Source organism: Megascapheus bottae, chromosome 9 (genome assembly GCF_031878675.1).
Source record: "Megascapheus bottae isolate mThoBot1 chromosome 9, mThoBot2.hap1, whole genome shotgun sequence".
NCBI lineage: Eukaryota > Metazoa > Chordata > Mammalia > Rodentia > Geomyidae > Megascapheus > Megascapheus bottae.
This window is the reverse complement of record NC_143517.1, coordinates 7,834,780-7,852,747: the sequence shown is the minus strand read 5'-3', so window position 1 is coordinate 7,852,747 and position 17,968 is coordinate 7,834,780. Positions and strand designations below refer to the sequence as shown.

At 39.2% G+C, this 17,968-nt stretch overlaps 1 protein-coding gene across 5 annotated transcripts in view; it reads right to left on the bottom strand.

Moving 5' to 3' along the window:
• Positions 1 to 17,968, bottom strand: part of Lyn (LYN proto-oncogene, Src family tyrosine kinase) — a 134,856-nt gene that overhangs the window by 49,552 nt on the left and 67,336 nt on the right. For all 5 annotated transcript variants that reach the window (XM_090338831.1, XM_090338835.1, XM_090338833.1 and 2 more), the window contains exons 9-10: positions 3,698 to 3,880; positions 1,642 to 1,718 (exon numbers count right to left, since the gene is read on the bottom strand). In XM_090338831.1, the coding sequence (XP_090194957.1) occupies positions 1,642 to 1,718; positions 3,698 to 3,880 (260 nt within the window). The remainder of the gene's footprint in view (positions 1 to 1,641; positions 1,719 to 3,697; positions 3,881 to 17,968) is intronic.

The window sequence follows — 17,968 nt, the reverse complement described above, 5'->3', positions numbered from 1 at the left end:
TCTACGTGGAATTCACACTGAACTTTGTTATTTTCACTGTAAAGCAGTGGTCTGCAAAATGTGGACCTAGATTCCTGGAGTATCACAGGACCTGTCAGGCCAGTATAGAAAGCTTGAGGATGGAATTAAGAAGGCAGGACTGCTAGATCCTTCCCCGTCCCCTAGTTTCTACCACAATTTTATCTTCTGTTTGTATCAGATCAGGTCACAGTCGGATTCTGGATGGGAGAATGCCCAATTTACACAGATGAAAAGAAGGCTGAACAGGGGATCTCCTCACATCCCTGCAATGATGTAGCAGCCCTACTCCATATTCCCAGCATCTCCCATAGGCTGGGAAGTACTTATGCCATGCCAGCACCTGGAGCACCCCTCAGGAGTAGTGGCCATTTCAGTCCTATACGTGAACACCTAACCCAAAGAGGCATAGGCCAAGGACTTCCTGAAGGTGGCACAGATATTGGTAACAGAGCCTGGATCCAAAGTCTACTTATCAGTTCAACTCTATAGTTTTAAAGGGTCTGTGCTCTGATCGTAGTTTCTATGAAATATATTCCCTGGGTTCTCCAACATTCCTTTGACCTCATCTTTCCAAGAGGCCTTATGAGGGCATTTGAGGAAAGAAAGAGGCCACCTTTCTTAGCATGCCTATAAGTCACCTGTGCTATGCACCTGAGATGTTACAGTAGCCTGCCTTCTAAGCATGAGCCATTTATGGCCAGGACAGAAGAAAAAAGTCAAGCAAATTTCTCAACATAATCAGCAAGCACAATGAAACTGTTAAAAGTCAGTAGTAGTTGGCATCATTCAAATGTGCATTTCCTTGCTATTCCAGCCAGCATTGCTCCATTGCTGGGTAACTTGCCTCTGTTGTTAGGAACTAAGTGATTCTAGTGCCAATGAATCGGCAACTCCTAAGTCAGTAGTAGAAATATTATAGATAATTATTTCTTAGAATCCTAAGGACATATCCAATGAGACCAAGTGAGAAGGAGAAGAACAGGAAAGGAATATAGCATATGTTTTTTGTTTTCCTAGATTTTATTTTGCTGGTCTTGGGGCTTGAACTCAGAGCCTGGGCACTGTCTCTGAGCTTCTTGTTGCTTAAGGCTAGTGCTTACCACTTGGAGCCACAGCTCTGCTGCTGGCTGGTTTTGGAGATAAGACTCTTATGGACTTTTCTGCCTGGGTTAGCTTTGAATTGCTCATCCTCTGATCTCAGCCTCTTGAATAGCTATGAGGACAGACGTGAGACACTGGCACCTGGCTCTTTTTTTTTTTCCCTCCCATAGATTTATAATACAGAACGAAACGTTTACAAGACTTAAGCTACTTGCTTATCCAATACGAAGTCACTCCCTCCAATTTGCTGAACAAAGGGCTTGGTTCAGCCACCCCATTTCTATTACATGGGGGAGGCAACAGCTGCATGAAAAGTTGATTTGTCTCACAGGAGCTGTAATCAAGACCTGGGCATACGTTCTATGTGAAGTGCTCATGACTCCCTCAGAGGAAGGGGACTTTGAAAAGTTTTTTTTTTTCTTCTCATAATCACATCTCAGAATAGAGGTTGTGTGCTGAGTTTGAAGTAGAAGGGTCCTTTGCAGATTTAGATGCATAGTAGACTTTCCAATACTTTACCTGAGCTGAAAAGTCAATGAGTTTCGGAAGTAGCACCTTGCCACCTTCGTCGCTCTTGAGGAAGTCCAGCAAACTGCCTGTATGCAGAGGAAGGATAAGATGATTGTCGCTAATACCACAAGACAAAAACAAATAGAAATAAAATCCAAATCATCCTGACTCCTGGGAAGAAGACTCCCACACAACGATGGGCTTTGCATCTCCGTACAACGATAAAGCCTTTCCTTGAGACAGTTCCTTCTGGTTTGTTAACTTCAGCATGATGTGAAACGCAGTATGTTGTGCAGGTGAGAAAGGATGGTGTTCATACCAATATTCTCTCCACAAATGAGTGCAACCCTGTACTGGCCACGGGTACAGTGATTAGCCTGCTGTGGTCCTGGTATTTAGCAAGCTCCTTGGGAATAGACACTCAGCAAACAAGTCCTCATAGAAGGCCTGCCTTAAGGAGACACTAAGGTTTGCCCCATTCTATATCTCGCACAAGGCACAAATCTAGGCATATGGCATCAGTGCCTGAAGAATAGCAACCCTGGGGGTTGCTGATGGCTCATGCCTGTAATCTTAGTTACTCGGGAAGCTGAGATTTGAGGATCATAGTTTGAAGCCAGCCTGAGCAGGAAAGCCCATGAGACTTTTATTTCAAATTATCTACCAAAAAGCCAGAAGTGGAGGTATGGTTCAATTGTGCCACCTTTAAGTGAAAAAGCTAAAGGCCAGTGTCCAGACCCTGAATTCCAGCAAACAAAAAGCAAACAAACCACCCTAAACAAAACAAAAAATGTTAGACCTTTCTAAATAGTAGCATAACCACAGAGCATTTCCCCTACTTCCTTTGGCTTTCTCATTTTTAGAGCAAGACTTGCATTTTCCCCAGAACTGAAAAGTACTAATTTCGCAAGTAGCCTTAGTCAGTAATCCCATCCAAGTCTCTGTAGAGTGAATGTGGTAGTTTGATCAGAGTTCTTGTGAGGCTGTACTCAGAGGATGAATTTATAGCACACGTATGATACCTGGCAAGTACTAAGTGCTCAGTAAACGCTTAACTACCTTATCCAAGACACAGAACTTGGACTGCTGAAGAAATTAGGTAAGCTCACCTATGGAAGACATCACGAAAAGTCAAGTATGAGCTAACAGGGAAAATTGCATGCCTATATGTATAATTAAGAACCGTTTTGATTAAAGCAACAAAATTTATTAAACTACAAAAAACACAGAGCCTTGAGACTGACTTTTGGGTCACAGCAACTCAAAGCATAAGAGCACATATGCACTGATTTTGTTGTTTGCATTTTCACTGTTGTTTTTGTGCATACCAGGCCTGGGACTTGAACTCAGAGCCTGAGTGCCATTTCTGTTCTATTTTATTTTATTTTATTTTTTGCTCAAGGCAAGTGCTCTTCCATTTGAACCACAACTCTACTTCCAGCTTTTTGGTGGTTAACTGGAGATAAAACATCGCATGGACTTTCCCCCCTTGGCTAGCTTCAAAATGTAGTCCTTAGATCTCAGCCTCCTGAGTAGTTAGGATTACAGGCATGAGCCACTGATGCACAGATTTGTTTTATTTAACTGTTTTTTTTTGGAAGGGCTTTGAGTGACTGCCATCCCAAAACATCAATAGTTATTAAAGAAGAAAATAAAACATTCATCTTTCAATGTTATCAAACTATAGTGTGAAATTTCTACTTTAATCTTAGGTACTCAGGAGGCAGATACCCAAGAGTTGTGGTTCAAGGCCAGACAGGGCAGGAAATGAGGCTCTTATCTATAAGTAAGTACCAAAAAACTGCAAATAGAGTGTTAGCCTGGATCAGAAGAGCTCAGGGACCAAACCCTGGCCTGAGGTCAAGTTCCAGGACTAACAACAAGAAAACAAAAGAGATTTAGTAGGCTTATAGATGGGCTTGGTTTTTTCCAGAGGTTTTGGTTTTCTATGGTGCCTATGCTGTTTTATAGTGAAAGTCTTTTTGAGTTTCCTCTGAGTACTTAAACACTTCCCTGGGGTCTGTCTCCTCTTAGAGGTGCTAGGTGCTGGGCATCTGTCACTCACCCTTGGCCATGTACTCTGTGATGATATAGATGGGCTCCTCCCGAGTGACCACGGCGTAGAGCCTCACAAGCTTGTCGTGCTGCAGGCTCTTCATGAGGTTGGCTTCTTCGAGGAAGGCTTGCACCGACATGGTACCTGGTTTCAGGGTCTTCACAGCCACTTTGGTGCTGTTGTTATAGTAACCTAAGAAGGAAGAAGAAAGCAGGCCTGCTGCATCAAAAGGAAAAGCCCACATCTTCACTTTGCAGGTATGGGGTTAAGAAAACAATTTAGTTATTAGGCCTGGGGTGCTTCAGATAAGGTACTATTTAGACATCGAATTAGAGGAGGCTGGATGAAGGGTAGATGGAAATGCTTTGTGCTTTCTTTGAAAAGAATATTTCAACTTATTGTCAAATTGCAAAAAAATCACGTTTTCTTTTTCAAAATAGTAGAAAAATTCGATTTCTACTCTATCATAAGAACTATTAGTATATTTCTCTAGCTAAGACAGTGTTACCTGAGTAAACAACAAATTCTAAACTTTATAATCCCTTTACACATATATGCACCTACAGAGAGAGAGAGAGAGAGAGAGAGAGAGAGAGAGAGAGAGAGAGAGAGAGAGAGAAGAGAGAGAGAGAGAGAGAAAGGGAGAGATACCACCCTCCAAAACAAAACCTATATCAAATACTGGTTATATTATGGGTAATCCCATCTTTTGGGGGGCATAAGAGAGATGACCAGATTGTTTCTGGTAGAAGAACGTGGAGGTAACTTCTTTCCCTTTTGTTTTCCTGTTCTTATTAGATTAGATTTGTCAATGATTATTTTTCTTAAACAAAAGAAGCAGGGATTTTTTTTTTTTTTTTGTGGGGAGAGGGCAGGCATGGGACTTGAACTCTGGGTCTGGGTGTTGTCCCTGAGCTCTTCAGCTCAAGACTAGTGCTCTACCACTTGAGCCACAGCACCATTTCTGGTTTTCTGGCAGTTAATTGGAAATAAGAGTCTCATGGACTTTTGTGCCTAGGCTGGCTTTGAATTGTAATCCTCAGATCTTAGCCCCCTGAGAAGCTAGGATTACAGGTGTGAGTCATCGGTGCCCAGCTAAGAAGTGTTTTTTTTTTTTTTCTTAAAAGAACAAGTTGTCTTTCTATTTCCAAACCCTCAAATACAAAAGAAAAAGTGTTACCACACAGGTAATTAATCGGCACTAACTAAAGATTTTTCTTTTGGCCAGCTCAGCCCAATTACTAGTGCTGGTAGCATGGCTCAAGCAGTCAAATACCAGCAGAGCAAGCAAGTGAAGGAAGCTCAAAGTGCTGAGTTTAAAACCCTGGTACCAGCAAAAAAGACACAATAACAAAAGCTACAACCTATACACAAAGCACAGAATCATGAAGCATTAAACTGATTTTCCATTTAAAGACACAATTATCAAAAGCAAGATATTCTATTGATCTTAACATAATATTATCACCAAAAGCCTTGTAAATTACATTTGGATCAAGAACATTCTATTTTTTTTCATGCTACAAAAATAGGTCTTCATTCTTAGGAAAATATAGTGAAAGCTAGCTTCCTTATGCTATACATAAAATCTTAACATCAGAGGCAGTACAGATAGTACAGAGTTTTTAAACTGATCTCCAAACAAGTACAAACCCATTACTTTAAAGGAAAAAACAAAAACAAAAACAAACAAACAAAAAAACCCCAAGTAATTTGAGGTTTTTGGCTAACAACAGTACTTCACACATCTAATCCAAATCAAAAGGCCTGCAGACACCATATAGTATGAAGCTAATTGAAGGGACCTCCAGGATATTGAAACAAAAGCCATATAACGAATGATAGTTGTCCTTAATGTACTATGTTGTCTCTCATCTCCTTTGCTGTCCCTTGGGTATCTCATATTGTTACAGTATCTCACTTTGTTATCTGATAGATTGAATTTATTTGTATTTGGTTATTTGAAATTTGATAGGGAAGGGGGAAAACCAAGACGGGTGGGGGGGTGGGGGGGAGGGCAAAGGGTATCAAGACATGTGAAAGGGTACCAAGACATGTGAAAGGGTATCAATGTATGTGAATTAATGCACATTCTATCTGGCAAATATTATGTAACCCTTTTATTAATTACAATAAAAATATTAAAAAAAAGAAAAAAAGGCCTGCAGACGCTTTTCAGTGAGATGAAAGGAATAAAATAAATATAAACCCTATGGACAAAGGTAAAAGAATTTAAATAAACAGCTATTTTTTTACATGAAAATTCTAGTCAGGTACAAGCTTTTGTTTCTCAATGCCAGACTTCTACATGTTTATCAGACTACTGCTAATATTAAAAACCTCTCTTTGACCCAGAGTGTTAGTAATAATACTGATTTGTATTTGCAAAAAAAAGTTGTTTTACTAACTGGATGCTTCTGGTCCAGAAAAATACTTTTGGTCCATTACCCTTCAAAGGCAGACTGCAGTGTTAATGTAATCAATGTCTTAAGGACTTAAAAAAAAAAAGTGACCTCAAAAGTCTATCCACTTATTTGTCCAGTTAAAAATTATGAGCAATGGTTCATAATCATCATCTTAAGTAGCGGCATGCCCGGTTGAGTGGTATGATTACTGAATAAACTACTATAACGTGAAGATCACTCAAGTCTGTTTAAGTATTGTTTTGTGAATTGCTCATTATCTGCATACCCACTGGGGAGAAATATTATAGTGGGTATTCTTGGGAAGATGTAAGAACCTGAGTGATTACTTGCTCTCGGGATTAGCTTCCCTTCAATGCAAGAAGCCCTTCTATTTCTCCCCATAAAGTAGAAATTTTTGTATTTTGTATTAATATGGTAATATTTTGCTGTTTTCTGATTAAGTGTTGGTTAAGCAGTCAAAACAGCTGTGCCGGAAGTGGTCAATTTTGCCTGGGTAATTTTGTGTTTGTGATTTAAGTATCTAATGTACAAATGAATAACTCAGATCACTCCATCAATCCATTTGTTATTCCTTATTTTGTGAGAAAAATGTTTATGATTGGCTGTCAGATTAGCAGTAATCTGGGGAAAAATTCCCATGATGCTACGTAAATGTCATCATGAGTGTGCAACCGACTTTTTGTGCTCAATTTTCCACTTTTGAACATATAAATTGGTTGCAATGATTAAAAATCTTCTACCAAAAAAGCATGCTTGGGAAAATACAACTAACAATTTTCTCACAACAACTTTCTGAAAACTGATGAAACTAAATTTTTGGTCTCTTTCAGTTGCCAAGTAGTCTGAAGAAATAAAATCTTGCATCTGTTTCAGTTAGGTAACTTTCTTTTTAACAATCAGAATGTTTTAAGGACACACTTTTCACCCCAAGAAGGGGACTTGACTGTTAGAATTAAGACCCTTTCCTTGACAATATATACAAAATTCCCTTAACTTGTCATTTGTCCATTCTTTGAAGCTGTCAAAGCCAAGAACCCATAAAACAAATCACAAATAGCAATTACCTATTATTAGTTAACATACCCCCTTTTAACACGTTGACATTTTTACTGAATTAGTTATTTTAGCATTTCCATTTCTTATATCCCATGATATTCCATATAAATTGCATTATTGCTTTACAGGCCACACAACATTCAAAAGTATGTTTAGATGCACAGCCTGTTTTCCTTGATGTCTGATTAAGTTTGATACTGATTTTACTACAGAAATTTAAGTTTGAAAATACCAAAGTTAGTATTTCTTCTCAGAACTTACTTGTTCACATTACTAATACGACATACATGTTTAGCTCTGATTATATTACTCAAATCTGCACCCATTATCAGAACAGTGCAAATGATATTTAATTTTTAAAGTAATCATAATGGCTCGAATTCAAAGTTATTCAAATGAACACTGTCAAGTAATTTCACTTGAGTGTATATATAATTCATTTCCACTGTTACCCTACTTATCACCATATCAAGACTCCAATTTCTTTATATCAATTTCCTTCCCATATCACCAAACTAAGAATGCCAAATGATTTTTGAAAGCCAGAGCTGTTTCCTTAAAGAACATATTTGTGAATTCACAAAAGGGTTCATTTTCAAACTTAGAATTGCACACATTTCAATATGTTTATTTGTACTTCCATAATTTAGAGTAGTGGTTGCCCATAGCCTGTATGTTTCACATTATTTTTTCTCTTTTTTTCCTCTTATTTTGATTTTGTTTTTTGTTACCTTAAAAAACCATTTTAGTATGTTGTATGTCAGTTAATGGGCTAGCTGGGACATAGGGTGTAAGTTAAAATTTGTCAATAAGTATTCATTGGAATATATGTAAATGTGCCTTGCCGGTTATTGAAACTTACCTACAAATGAGTATGGGGTGACAAAAACTTGTTCCTGGTGCTTAATGAAACTTTCTTCCACTGATTTCATATATTACCCTGTGCTTCTTTTTTTTTTTAAGAACATCTCTCAAATCTTAATGTAAGTTTGAGGGCTACACAAAACACTTACATTTCATTTTTAACTAAATGTAGCCTTCAGTAGAATTGAATCTCTGTGTAATCCTTGGTGCTGGCATTTATTTCCCAGGTCCAAGGCATTAAATGATCCCATCTAAGAGGTCATTGCCATTCCTATTGCCATTTTTAAGGGACACTGTCAAGGTGTTTACGTTAATTCTCAGAATTATTTGTTGGTATTTTTAGGACAGGTTTGTTTGACTTAAAGTAAGAATTGAATTGGTAAGAACATTCTATTTTAAATTTGTGTGTGTGCATGCATGCATGTGTGCTGCTCTGGAACTTTAGGTCAGGACGTGAGCACTGTTCCTGAGCTTTTATCCTTAACCGGAGATAGAGGCTCATGGAATTTCCCATCTGGGCTGGCTTCAAACCATGATCCGCAGATCTCAGCCTATCAAGTAGCTAGGATTACAGGGATGAACCTCTGGTTCCAGTCTATATTTTAATTTATTTTATTTTTACTAATTTACAAATTTGTTCTCATTAAAGGAGTATATGGCAAAGTCCACTCTCACAACATATAACTAATAAGGAACTGGTATCTAGCATCTAGAAGTAATTCTTTCAAATCGGTTAGTAAAACGTAAAAGTAGGTATGGGTTTGTATGGGTATTACAAAGCAAAACAAAAAGTAATTTCAGTGACTGATAGACACATGAAACATACTGAATCTTAATGCTCGTCTGATGCCAATAAAAGCTATAATAAGAAATAATTATCCTGCTTGACAAAAATTTAAAATTCCAAAAACAGCAAGAGCTGTGAGTGCCTCTTGTGGTCGGGCCAGTTCGACAGCTCCCTTAGATCCTTTTCTTTCTTTTTTTCTTTTTTTAATTGTAATATATAGAGGGGTTACAGTTATATCCACCAGATAGTAGATGCATTATTTCTCACACATTGATACCCCTTCTCATGTTTTTGTCCCCATTTCCTTCTCCACATCCCCTCCTAATCATCTTGTTTCCCTCCCCTTCCCTTTCGTATTTCAAATAAATGTATATACAATATGCCAGGTAACAAAGTCAGATACTGTACATTAAGAACAACAATCACTCAAGATAAAGCTCTTATTTCCATATCGTAGAGATCCTTTCATTTAGCCTCATCCTATATGGCCTATGCACTATTGTAATCCTCTGCTAGGAGAGTCCTAGGTATGTACTAATTATCAGAAATGAAGGAAACCATTGAGCCTATGTTCCTTTGCGTCTGGCTTACTTCACTTAATATGATTTTTTTCCGAGTCTTTCCATTTCCTTACAAATGGGGCAATGTTGTTCTTTCTGACAGCAGCATAGAATACTATATTGTGTAAATACCACATCTTGTTGATCCACTCATCAACTGAGGGACATCTGGGTTGGTTCCATATCTTTGCTATGGTAAATAGTGCTGCAATGAACATCGTTGTGCTGGTGGATTTAGTATGTCTTTGTGTCTGGATGATTGGGTAAATGCTAAAGAGTGGGATTGCTGGGTCATAGGGGAGCTCTATGTTTAGTCTTTTGAGGAACCATCATATTGCTTTCCATAGTGGTTGAACAAGTTTGCACTTCCACCAACAGTGTAGTAGTGATCCTTCCTGTCCACATCCCCTCCAGCATCTGTTGATTTCTTGATCCTGGCCTTTCTAATTGGAGTGAGATGGAATCTCAGAGTTGTTTTGATTTGCATTTCTTTTATGGCCAGAGATGTCAGAGCATTTCTTCATGTGTCTATAGGCCATTCTTATTTCTTCTTGAGAGAAGACTCTTTTTAAGTCTTTGATCCATCTTTAATGGGATGGTTGTTTCTTTGGAGATTAGTTTTGGAGTGATTCAATTTCTTTTAGCTGTTGATATATTTTAGATACGAGGCCTTTGTCTGTTGTATGGTTAGTGAAGACCTTCTCCCACTCTGTGGGCTTTCTATTTAACTTTCCTGCTATGTCCTTTGCCATACAGAAGCTCTGCAGTTTAATGCAATCCTATTTGTCCAAACTTTCTTTAATTTGTTGTGTTTGCCTTAGAACATTTTCTGTGCTCTGTTCTAAACTTCAGTGAGGTTCCCCTGCAGAATTGGTGATGGTACCCCACTGGGCCTGTGAAGGATTCTGACAGCACAGCCTCCTTCCAAATGGCCACACACAGACAATGCTGCCCTCGACCTATGTCCCTCAAGGGGCACCCGGCCCCACCTGTCAGGAAAGAGAACATGGACGACTCTTGTTCCTGCTGCTGGGGATCTCACCTGGGACCAGCATTTAGAGGAGTTGAACCTTCACCATCAGGCATCTTAAGACATGGACCAGGCCCCCTTGAGGATACCAAACCCCGAGGAAGGGTAAGTACATCAAATGACATGATGCCTGCAGCTAACGCATTCCCAGCCTCCCATCTATAGACGTTTTGTAATGACGAACACAATGTGAATACTGGATAAAAGTTGTAAGTCTGGAGAACAATCATAGAAAAAAAAGTTGGCACCTGTTCAATGCAAATGTATTCTCTGCCCCCCCCGCATCTGAGATTAGTTAGATCCATAGTAATGGGTCCCTTGGATATAGCAGGCTGGTACCTTAATAGCCCAGGTAAACCATTCCTAGTCACCCTAGACTAATACCTCATACATTCTTCTTCCAGAAGCACAACAATGTTTAGAGAACACTTACTGTTGTGCCAACATGGCACAGCTCCAATCTCACCAGCCAAGTAAGTGGATGAACAAACTGGGTACGCATATAATCAATGCAATGAAGACAGCATGAACTAAAATTACACTGGGAAACAGGAATGAGTCTACAATGTTTTCAAGTAAAAGAAGCAAGTCCTAATAGAGCATATTCCCTGAGGTTCACTTACGAGAAGTTCAAGTTCAGGCAAAACTAGATCATATTATTTGAAGATATATATATCACCATATATAAAAATATGAATATATATACATATTCATATACTAATATATATATATATTTATGTCAGCACCCTGAAGGAGGAAAAGCCAGGAAATGATAACAGACATCAGAATAGCAATAGTCTGTGGTGTATGTATATGTGTGTGTGTGTGTGTGTGTGTGTGTGTGTGTGTGTGTGTGTGTATGGGTGGGTGTGAGTAGCAGTTTTCCTATGTGTGATCTCAGGAGTCACTATACAAGTTTTCATTCTGTGTATTTGTTACACTGGATATTTGTGTGGCAAGCCCTTTTTTTGGTCTACTCATTACATCACAGGATAATAAAAGCTGAAGTTCCCCACCGTTCTCATGAAACAATGGAGACTTTGGCATACTTTTAAAGGATGGAGAAAAAAATGCTTTCCAAGGGTAGAGGAAAAGTTACCAGGAAATATTGCAGCTGCTAAAGACATTAAAAATACAGATAAGGATTTTGAGATGAACAGTGACTAAACAGCTGTGTCCCTTGGCTAGGAAATTGCAGCAGCTTCCTCTAAATCATCTCCAGTGTGCAGCGTCAACAACAGCAGGTGTGGTCCTCATGCCAGTACAGCCAGTTCTTATTCTGCAGTCAGGATCACATAATACCTAGCCAAGATACTCACTCCCGTCATTAGAAGGTCCCATTCATCTCATGAAGATTTAACTTGTTGTTAAAGAAGGAAAATTACTTAAAAATACTTTCAAGGTAGAAAAGAACTAACTTCTTGTAGAGTGACATCAGTTAGACAAACACAAAAACTGATGGGATAACCTGCAAAAGCTTTGTGATTGGTTTACTGAAAAGTGCCCTTGTATTGTGAGGATGGAGCATGACTTCAGCACAAAGTAGATACATTTACAGGCCAGCTTACTGCAACAGGAGCGATAGTAGTAGTGTGGAATCACTCTGGATGTCTATCAACTGTGAATGGATAAAGAAAACATGGGATATATACATAGTGAAGTTTTAGTTAGCCATAAAGAAGAATGAAATTATGTTGTTTGCAAGAAAATGGATGGAACTGGAGATCATCACATTAAGTAAACTAAGCCAGACTGAAATGGAGCTAGATTGAAAAAAAAAGACATAAAGGTAGAAAACTATTTGGGAAACAGAGTATCATCAGGATAGGGGGAGGGGAGGAAGGTAAGAAGGAGAATTCTAGCCAAGTATACCCTTTATACATCCAAATTTCAAAATGTAATTTATTAGAAATATCATTTTCTTTTTTGCCAGTCTGGAGTTTAAACTCAGGGCCTGAGCACTGTCCTTGGGCTTTCTCAAGGCTAGAGCTCTACTACTTAAGTCACAGCACCACTTCCAGCTTTTTCTATGTATGTGATTCCAAGGAATCGAACCCGGGTCTTCATGCATGCTAGGCAAGCACTCTACCACTAGGCCATGCTTCCGGCACAGAAATATTATTTTTTTTAAAAACAAAACCTATATTATTCAAAATATATTTTAAGTAATCTCAAAAATGTATGAAGTTCATTTTGGAAATTGGCTAGTGATTAATTTGGATGTAGCTGCTCATATAAGAATTATGAAGCAAGCTTCAATTAAAAATACTTTCTTTGTTCCATAAAAGCTCTTCCCAGGCCAAGCCCAAGAGGAAGCATTGTGCAGCTCTTCTACCTGTTCCCTTGGCTCTCTGGGAACACAACAATGCACACAGGAAACACGGATGTCAAGGGGATCACACAACAGCAGGAAACAGCTTGAGGCAGGGACACCTCTCTCTTTTATTCCACCTCTTTCCCCACAATAGACAGGTCACGTCCTAGCATTTGTTCTCCGTTTCATGCTAAAAAAAAATTAACACATCTAGTCTGTGAAAAAAATGGCTGTGCTTAACAAAACATTAACTTACTTGATTAACAATGACATGATTTGGGCTAGGAGTTTGGCCTCGTGGTACAGTGCTTGCCTAGCATGTACAAAGACTGGGGTTTGATTCCTCGTAACACATACATAGAAAAAAGCCTGAAGTGGTGCTGAGGCTCAAGTGGTAGAGTACCAGCCTCGAGAAAGTCCAAGGACAGTGTTCAGGTCCTGAGTTCAAGCCCCAGGACTGGGAAAAAACAAAACAAAAAAAACAATAAAAAAAAAACCCCAATGACATGATTTGAATTGATTTCTTTCTTTTCTTTTTACTTGTTCTTTTCTTCTTTTTTTTCTTTGCCAGTCCTGAGGCTTGAAGGACCTGAGCACTGCACTGTCTCCTCCTCCTCATCCTCCCCCTCCTCCTCCTCTTCTTCTTGCATTTTCTGTATATGTAGTACTGATGAATGGAACTCAGGGTTTTAGGCATGCAAAGCAAGGCCACGCTTTCAGCCTCCAAGTGTCTTTTGCTCAAGGCTAGCACTACCACTTGAGTCACAATGCCACTTCCAGCCTTTTCTCTTTATGTGGTACTAAGGAATTGAACCCAGGGTTTCATGCATGCTAGGCAAGCACTCTACCACTAAGCTACATTCCCAGCCCTCCTTTTCATTTTTGCTAATGAGAAAAGCTAGCTTATTTATCCCTTGGGAAGTAACAACTAACTTCTAGCAGCTCTAAACTGCACAGCGCTTATTACCGATATAACAAGCCCTGGATGAGATTGTGAGGCACACACAATAGGGAAAGAACATTCTGGGACTTCTGACTTACCACGTGGCCTCAGTAATCTCTATCCTTTTGGTTATTTCCAATAGTCCTCTACTAAATATACTTAATAGACTGAAGTTCATTTCAGCAGCGAAGAAGAAACCTCCAATATGACAGACAAACTCATCGTGCCTATCCATCAAAGATGTCAGATCAAACTTCCTGTTCTCCTGCCCCTTCCCTTTTTATCCTTTCTCATTCACTCCACTCTGTTTCGCAATACTGGGGCTCACCTATGCAGGTGCTCTATCCCCTGAGTGTCCCCCTCCAGCAATTTCTGCTTTATCTCCTTATTAGACAGGATCTCATTTCTTTGAATGGTGCCTTCTTTTCTTTATTGTACTATATAGAGGGATCACAGTTTCATTTGCCAGACAGGGTACATCACTTCTCACACATTGACACCCCCTCTTCATGTTTTTGTCTCCATTTCCCTCTTCCCACAGGATCTCATTTTTCTTGTCGGAGTGTGTCTGGACTGTGATTGTACTTTTTGCTTCTCATGTATCTTAATCAACTCTTGATTAAGATGGGGTCTTGCAAATATTTTGTCCACACCAACCTCAAGCCACAACCCCTCCCTCCCATCTCTACCTCCTCACAAATAGGATTATAACCTCAAGAAATGTGCCTGGTTCTCTTTTAAAAGATTCTTAGGAAAACAAATAAACAACATTACTGAAAATGTTTAAAGACTAGAATATGCATTTCTTCAAGAAAGAAATACAGAAATAACCAGTAAGTACATGAACAGATACTCAATGTTATGACACTAGTTTTTTTTTTTTTTTGGTCGGTCATGGGACTTGAACTCTGGGCCTGGGCATTGTCCCTGAGTTCTTTAGCTCAAGGCTACTACCCTACCCTTTGAGTAAATAATGCCACTTTCAGTTTTCTGATGATTAAATGGAGATAAGAGTTTCATGGAGTTTAGTGCCAGGGCTGGCTTTGAACTGAGATCCTCAGATCTCAGTACCCTCGGTAGCTAGGATTACAGGCATGAGCTACCACACTCGGCTATGACACCTAGTCTTCAGGTAAAGGTAAATCCAAACCACTGTGAAAGGACACCTTGCATCACTTAACCAATCAGGCTGAGCATACTGTCACACATAATTGCAAGCACCCAAGAGGCTGTGGCAAGAGGAGTGCAACCCAACAACCCTTTCCTCAACCAGAAAAGAACAAGTATGGGGAAGACCTAAAGAAACATGAACCCTTGTACACGGTGAACAGGAATGTCAACTCTTCCACCAATATGGAAAAGAGCATGGTAAGTCCTCAAAATATTTAAAATAAAAATATCATGAGATCTCATTCCTTTCAAGTGCCCATGATAACTAAAAGCAGTTGTTGTTTTGGTCCTGGTATAAGAGGGCTTGAATTCATGCTTGACTTTTTCCCTCAAAGCTGGTGCTTGAGGATGGGAAGAAGGAGTTTAGCGGAGATAGAGTCTATAAGAAGTATACAGTGCTACTGCTCTGAAAACTTTTTAAAAAGGTGGAGATATAAATAGTACACAGTGTGCATTCTTATGTACGTATGTATGAATAGAAATCATTAACAAACCAATTCAAGCAATGCACTCACAAGATTTTTACCTTTGTTTAGATGATTTACATACAAAGAAAAATTCTGAATAGAATAATTCTAGATTTCCCAATATCTCTTCCATCTCTGTTCTAAACTTTAGTTTCCCCTGGGCACAGGCTATCTAAAAAGTTCTGTCAAACCTGAGTATAGCAGGGAGTACATGACCCCTTGGAAACACTTGAACAAGGAAGTATAAGAAATAGGCAGCATATGGAAATGGAGGCCCAGAGGTTTTAACCCAGGAGGGACCCACATGCTTGAAACCCAGGTACACAACTTGAACCTCAGGACAGATCAGGAGCTCTGGATGGTCTTTGCAGGAGCCCACCCCGTTTTCACCTCACTCCGGACTCCCTGCTGGCTCACCTTCAGTTTCACTTCAGAAAAGTGTTGTCTCTGGGCAACCACCATGAGTTAAGCTCTCCACATTCTGTACACGGTTCTGTTTGCCTTTACCCGGGCTTCATAGCAGAGTGTGAGGAGGTTGGAGTGAAATGTCAAACTTTAAAATCAGGGCTACTGCCTTAGGGAGCGTGAGATCCCCTCAGTTAAATGCCTCTACATTGTTTTTTGATGATACATGTGCAATTCCTTCACTAGAACATATCCATGGGATAGCCTAATAACATTATTTATTATTGGGTTTAGAGATTAAAATTGGGGGAAAAATCTATCATAATGTAGGCACTTAGTGAGTAGAGTCAAATATATAACTATAATAATAAAAACAGAGTCCAGGAAGTAAGAAAACATCATGTTTGTAATTTCACTCTTCCATTCAACATTACATGTTTACCCATTTCACAGATGTGGAAACTGAGGCGAAGGAGGTAAAATTCACTTGTGGCTAGCTTAGGAAGCTCTGGATGACAGGACAGCCCCACTCTCTCACTGCTTTGAATGACCTTGGGCATTATCTAGTTTATTAAGAGGCTACCGTAGTGACTTAAGAGCACCACTGAATTAAGTGAGAAAACCCATGAAAATGTGTCTAGGGGAGGGTATGTGGATGTGACACACTAGTGCCCTTTCTCCTCTCTTCTCCATTCAAAGCAATGGTAAGGAAAATAGGCATGCTCTAGAGAAAATGGCACTAGGGTGCCTCTGATACCCAGAATTCAATCAAATGCAGTTAGTTGCCTTCCTGCCAATACTCATAACCAAGAGAGAAGGCAGAGCGTGTCTCTGTATGACCTCCCTGGGAAAAGTAGATATGTAGACTTAAAGCAGACATGTTTGAGAAGAGGAATACTACAGCTTTACTGCGATGTTGCAGCTTCTAAAGAGCCAAGAGAAGTAAAAGTAAGCAGATAATGCTAAAATCGCTCAAGGAAAATACTTCGTTTTGGCAAGAAGGCTTCCCTATGTAACCTAGACTGGTCTCAAACTCAGGATCCTCCATTCTTAGCCTCCAGAGTGCTCTATCAGAGTACTGTAGCATGCCCAGCCCTGGGGAAAGTTCTGTCTACACAGTCAGAAAGAACATGCCAATCATCTGGGGCTCATATTTGTAATCCTCACTACTTAGGAGGCTAAGACTTGAGAATTATAGTTCAAAGTCAGCCTGGGCAAAAACTAAGGGCTGAGACTCTCTACCAGCAAACACTCTAAAGTGGAGTTGTGGTTTAAGTAGTAGCGTGCCAGCTTTGAGCAAGAAAGCTGAACAAAGAAAGGTTCAAGGTCTTGAGTCTGAGTTAAATAAACAGTTAAGCAAAAGTTAAACAGAACCTCAGCAAGAACAGGACCAATTAATGTTATTGTATATCTCCTCTTGGAGATACTAACAACATAGAATCACTTAGGTAGGTAGATTTTATTCACAAAGGCACACACAAAGCCAAATTGTATATTGTAGAACAATATACAAGACTAATGGCGCCTGTTACAATGTGTGGGTGTGATGGCAGAAGGAGATGAAACGCCTGCCTTTCCAGACTAAAGAGATTGAGATATTAAGATCAAGAGATTAAGGTGTAAACATATGATCCTAGTTGGGGGAAACTGCCACAAAGATGTTATTAAAACACTTGGGGAAATTCAAATATGAAGTCCTTATTAAATAGCAGAATGGATCCACGTTAAATTTTAAAAGGTGATCATGGCATTTTGTAAAATAATGGCCCTTCTCTGGGGAAACACATGCTCTCAGTATTTAGAAGCAGAGTTACCACACAGGAAAAATTTCTCAAGTGGCACACACACACACACACACACACACACACACACACACACACACCAAAGCAAATAGGTCTAGATATTAACAATTGTTAAGTTTAGGTAGATAGTATATATTTTTTATGCAGATTTGGAAAAAGAAGTAAATTATTTTAAAACAAGTACAAATACCTGACTAAAAAAAGAGGCAGTGTTTTTTGCTTTAAATGAGGAAATCCTAGTTTTGCAATTTCTCGAAAAATTCACGGTGGCCTGACCATGTGACCCCTATTTAGTATATCCAAGTATATACTCAAGAGAAATGAAAATATGACTTGTATAAGAATGTTCATGGCAGCGTTATCCATAACACCCACAAGGTGGAAGTAACTAAACTGTCTATCAAGCGCTAAGTAGATGAACACACTGTGGTATAGACATACAATGGAATATTACTT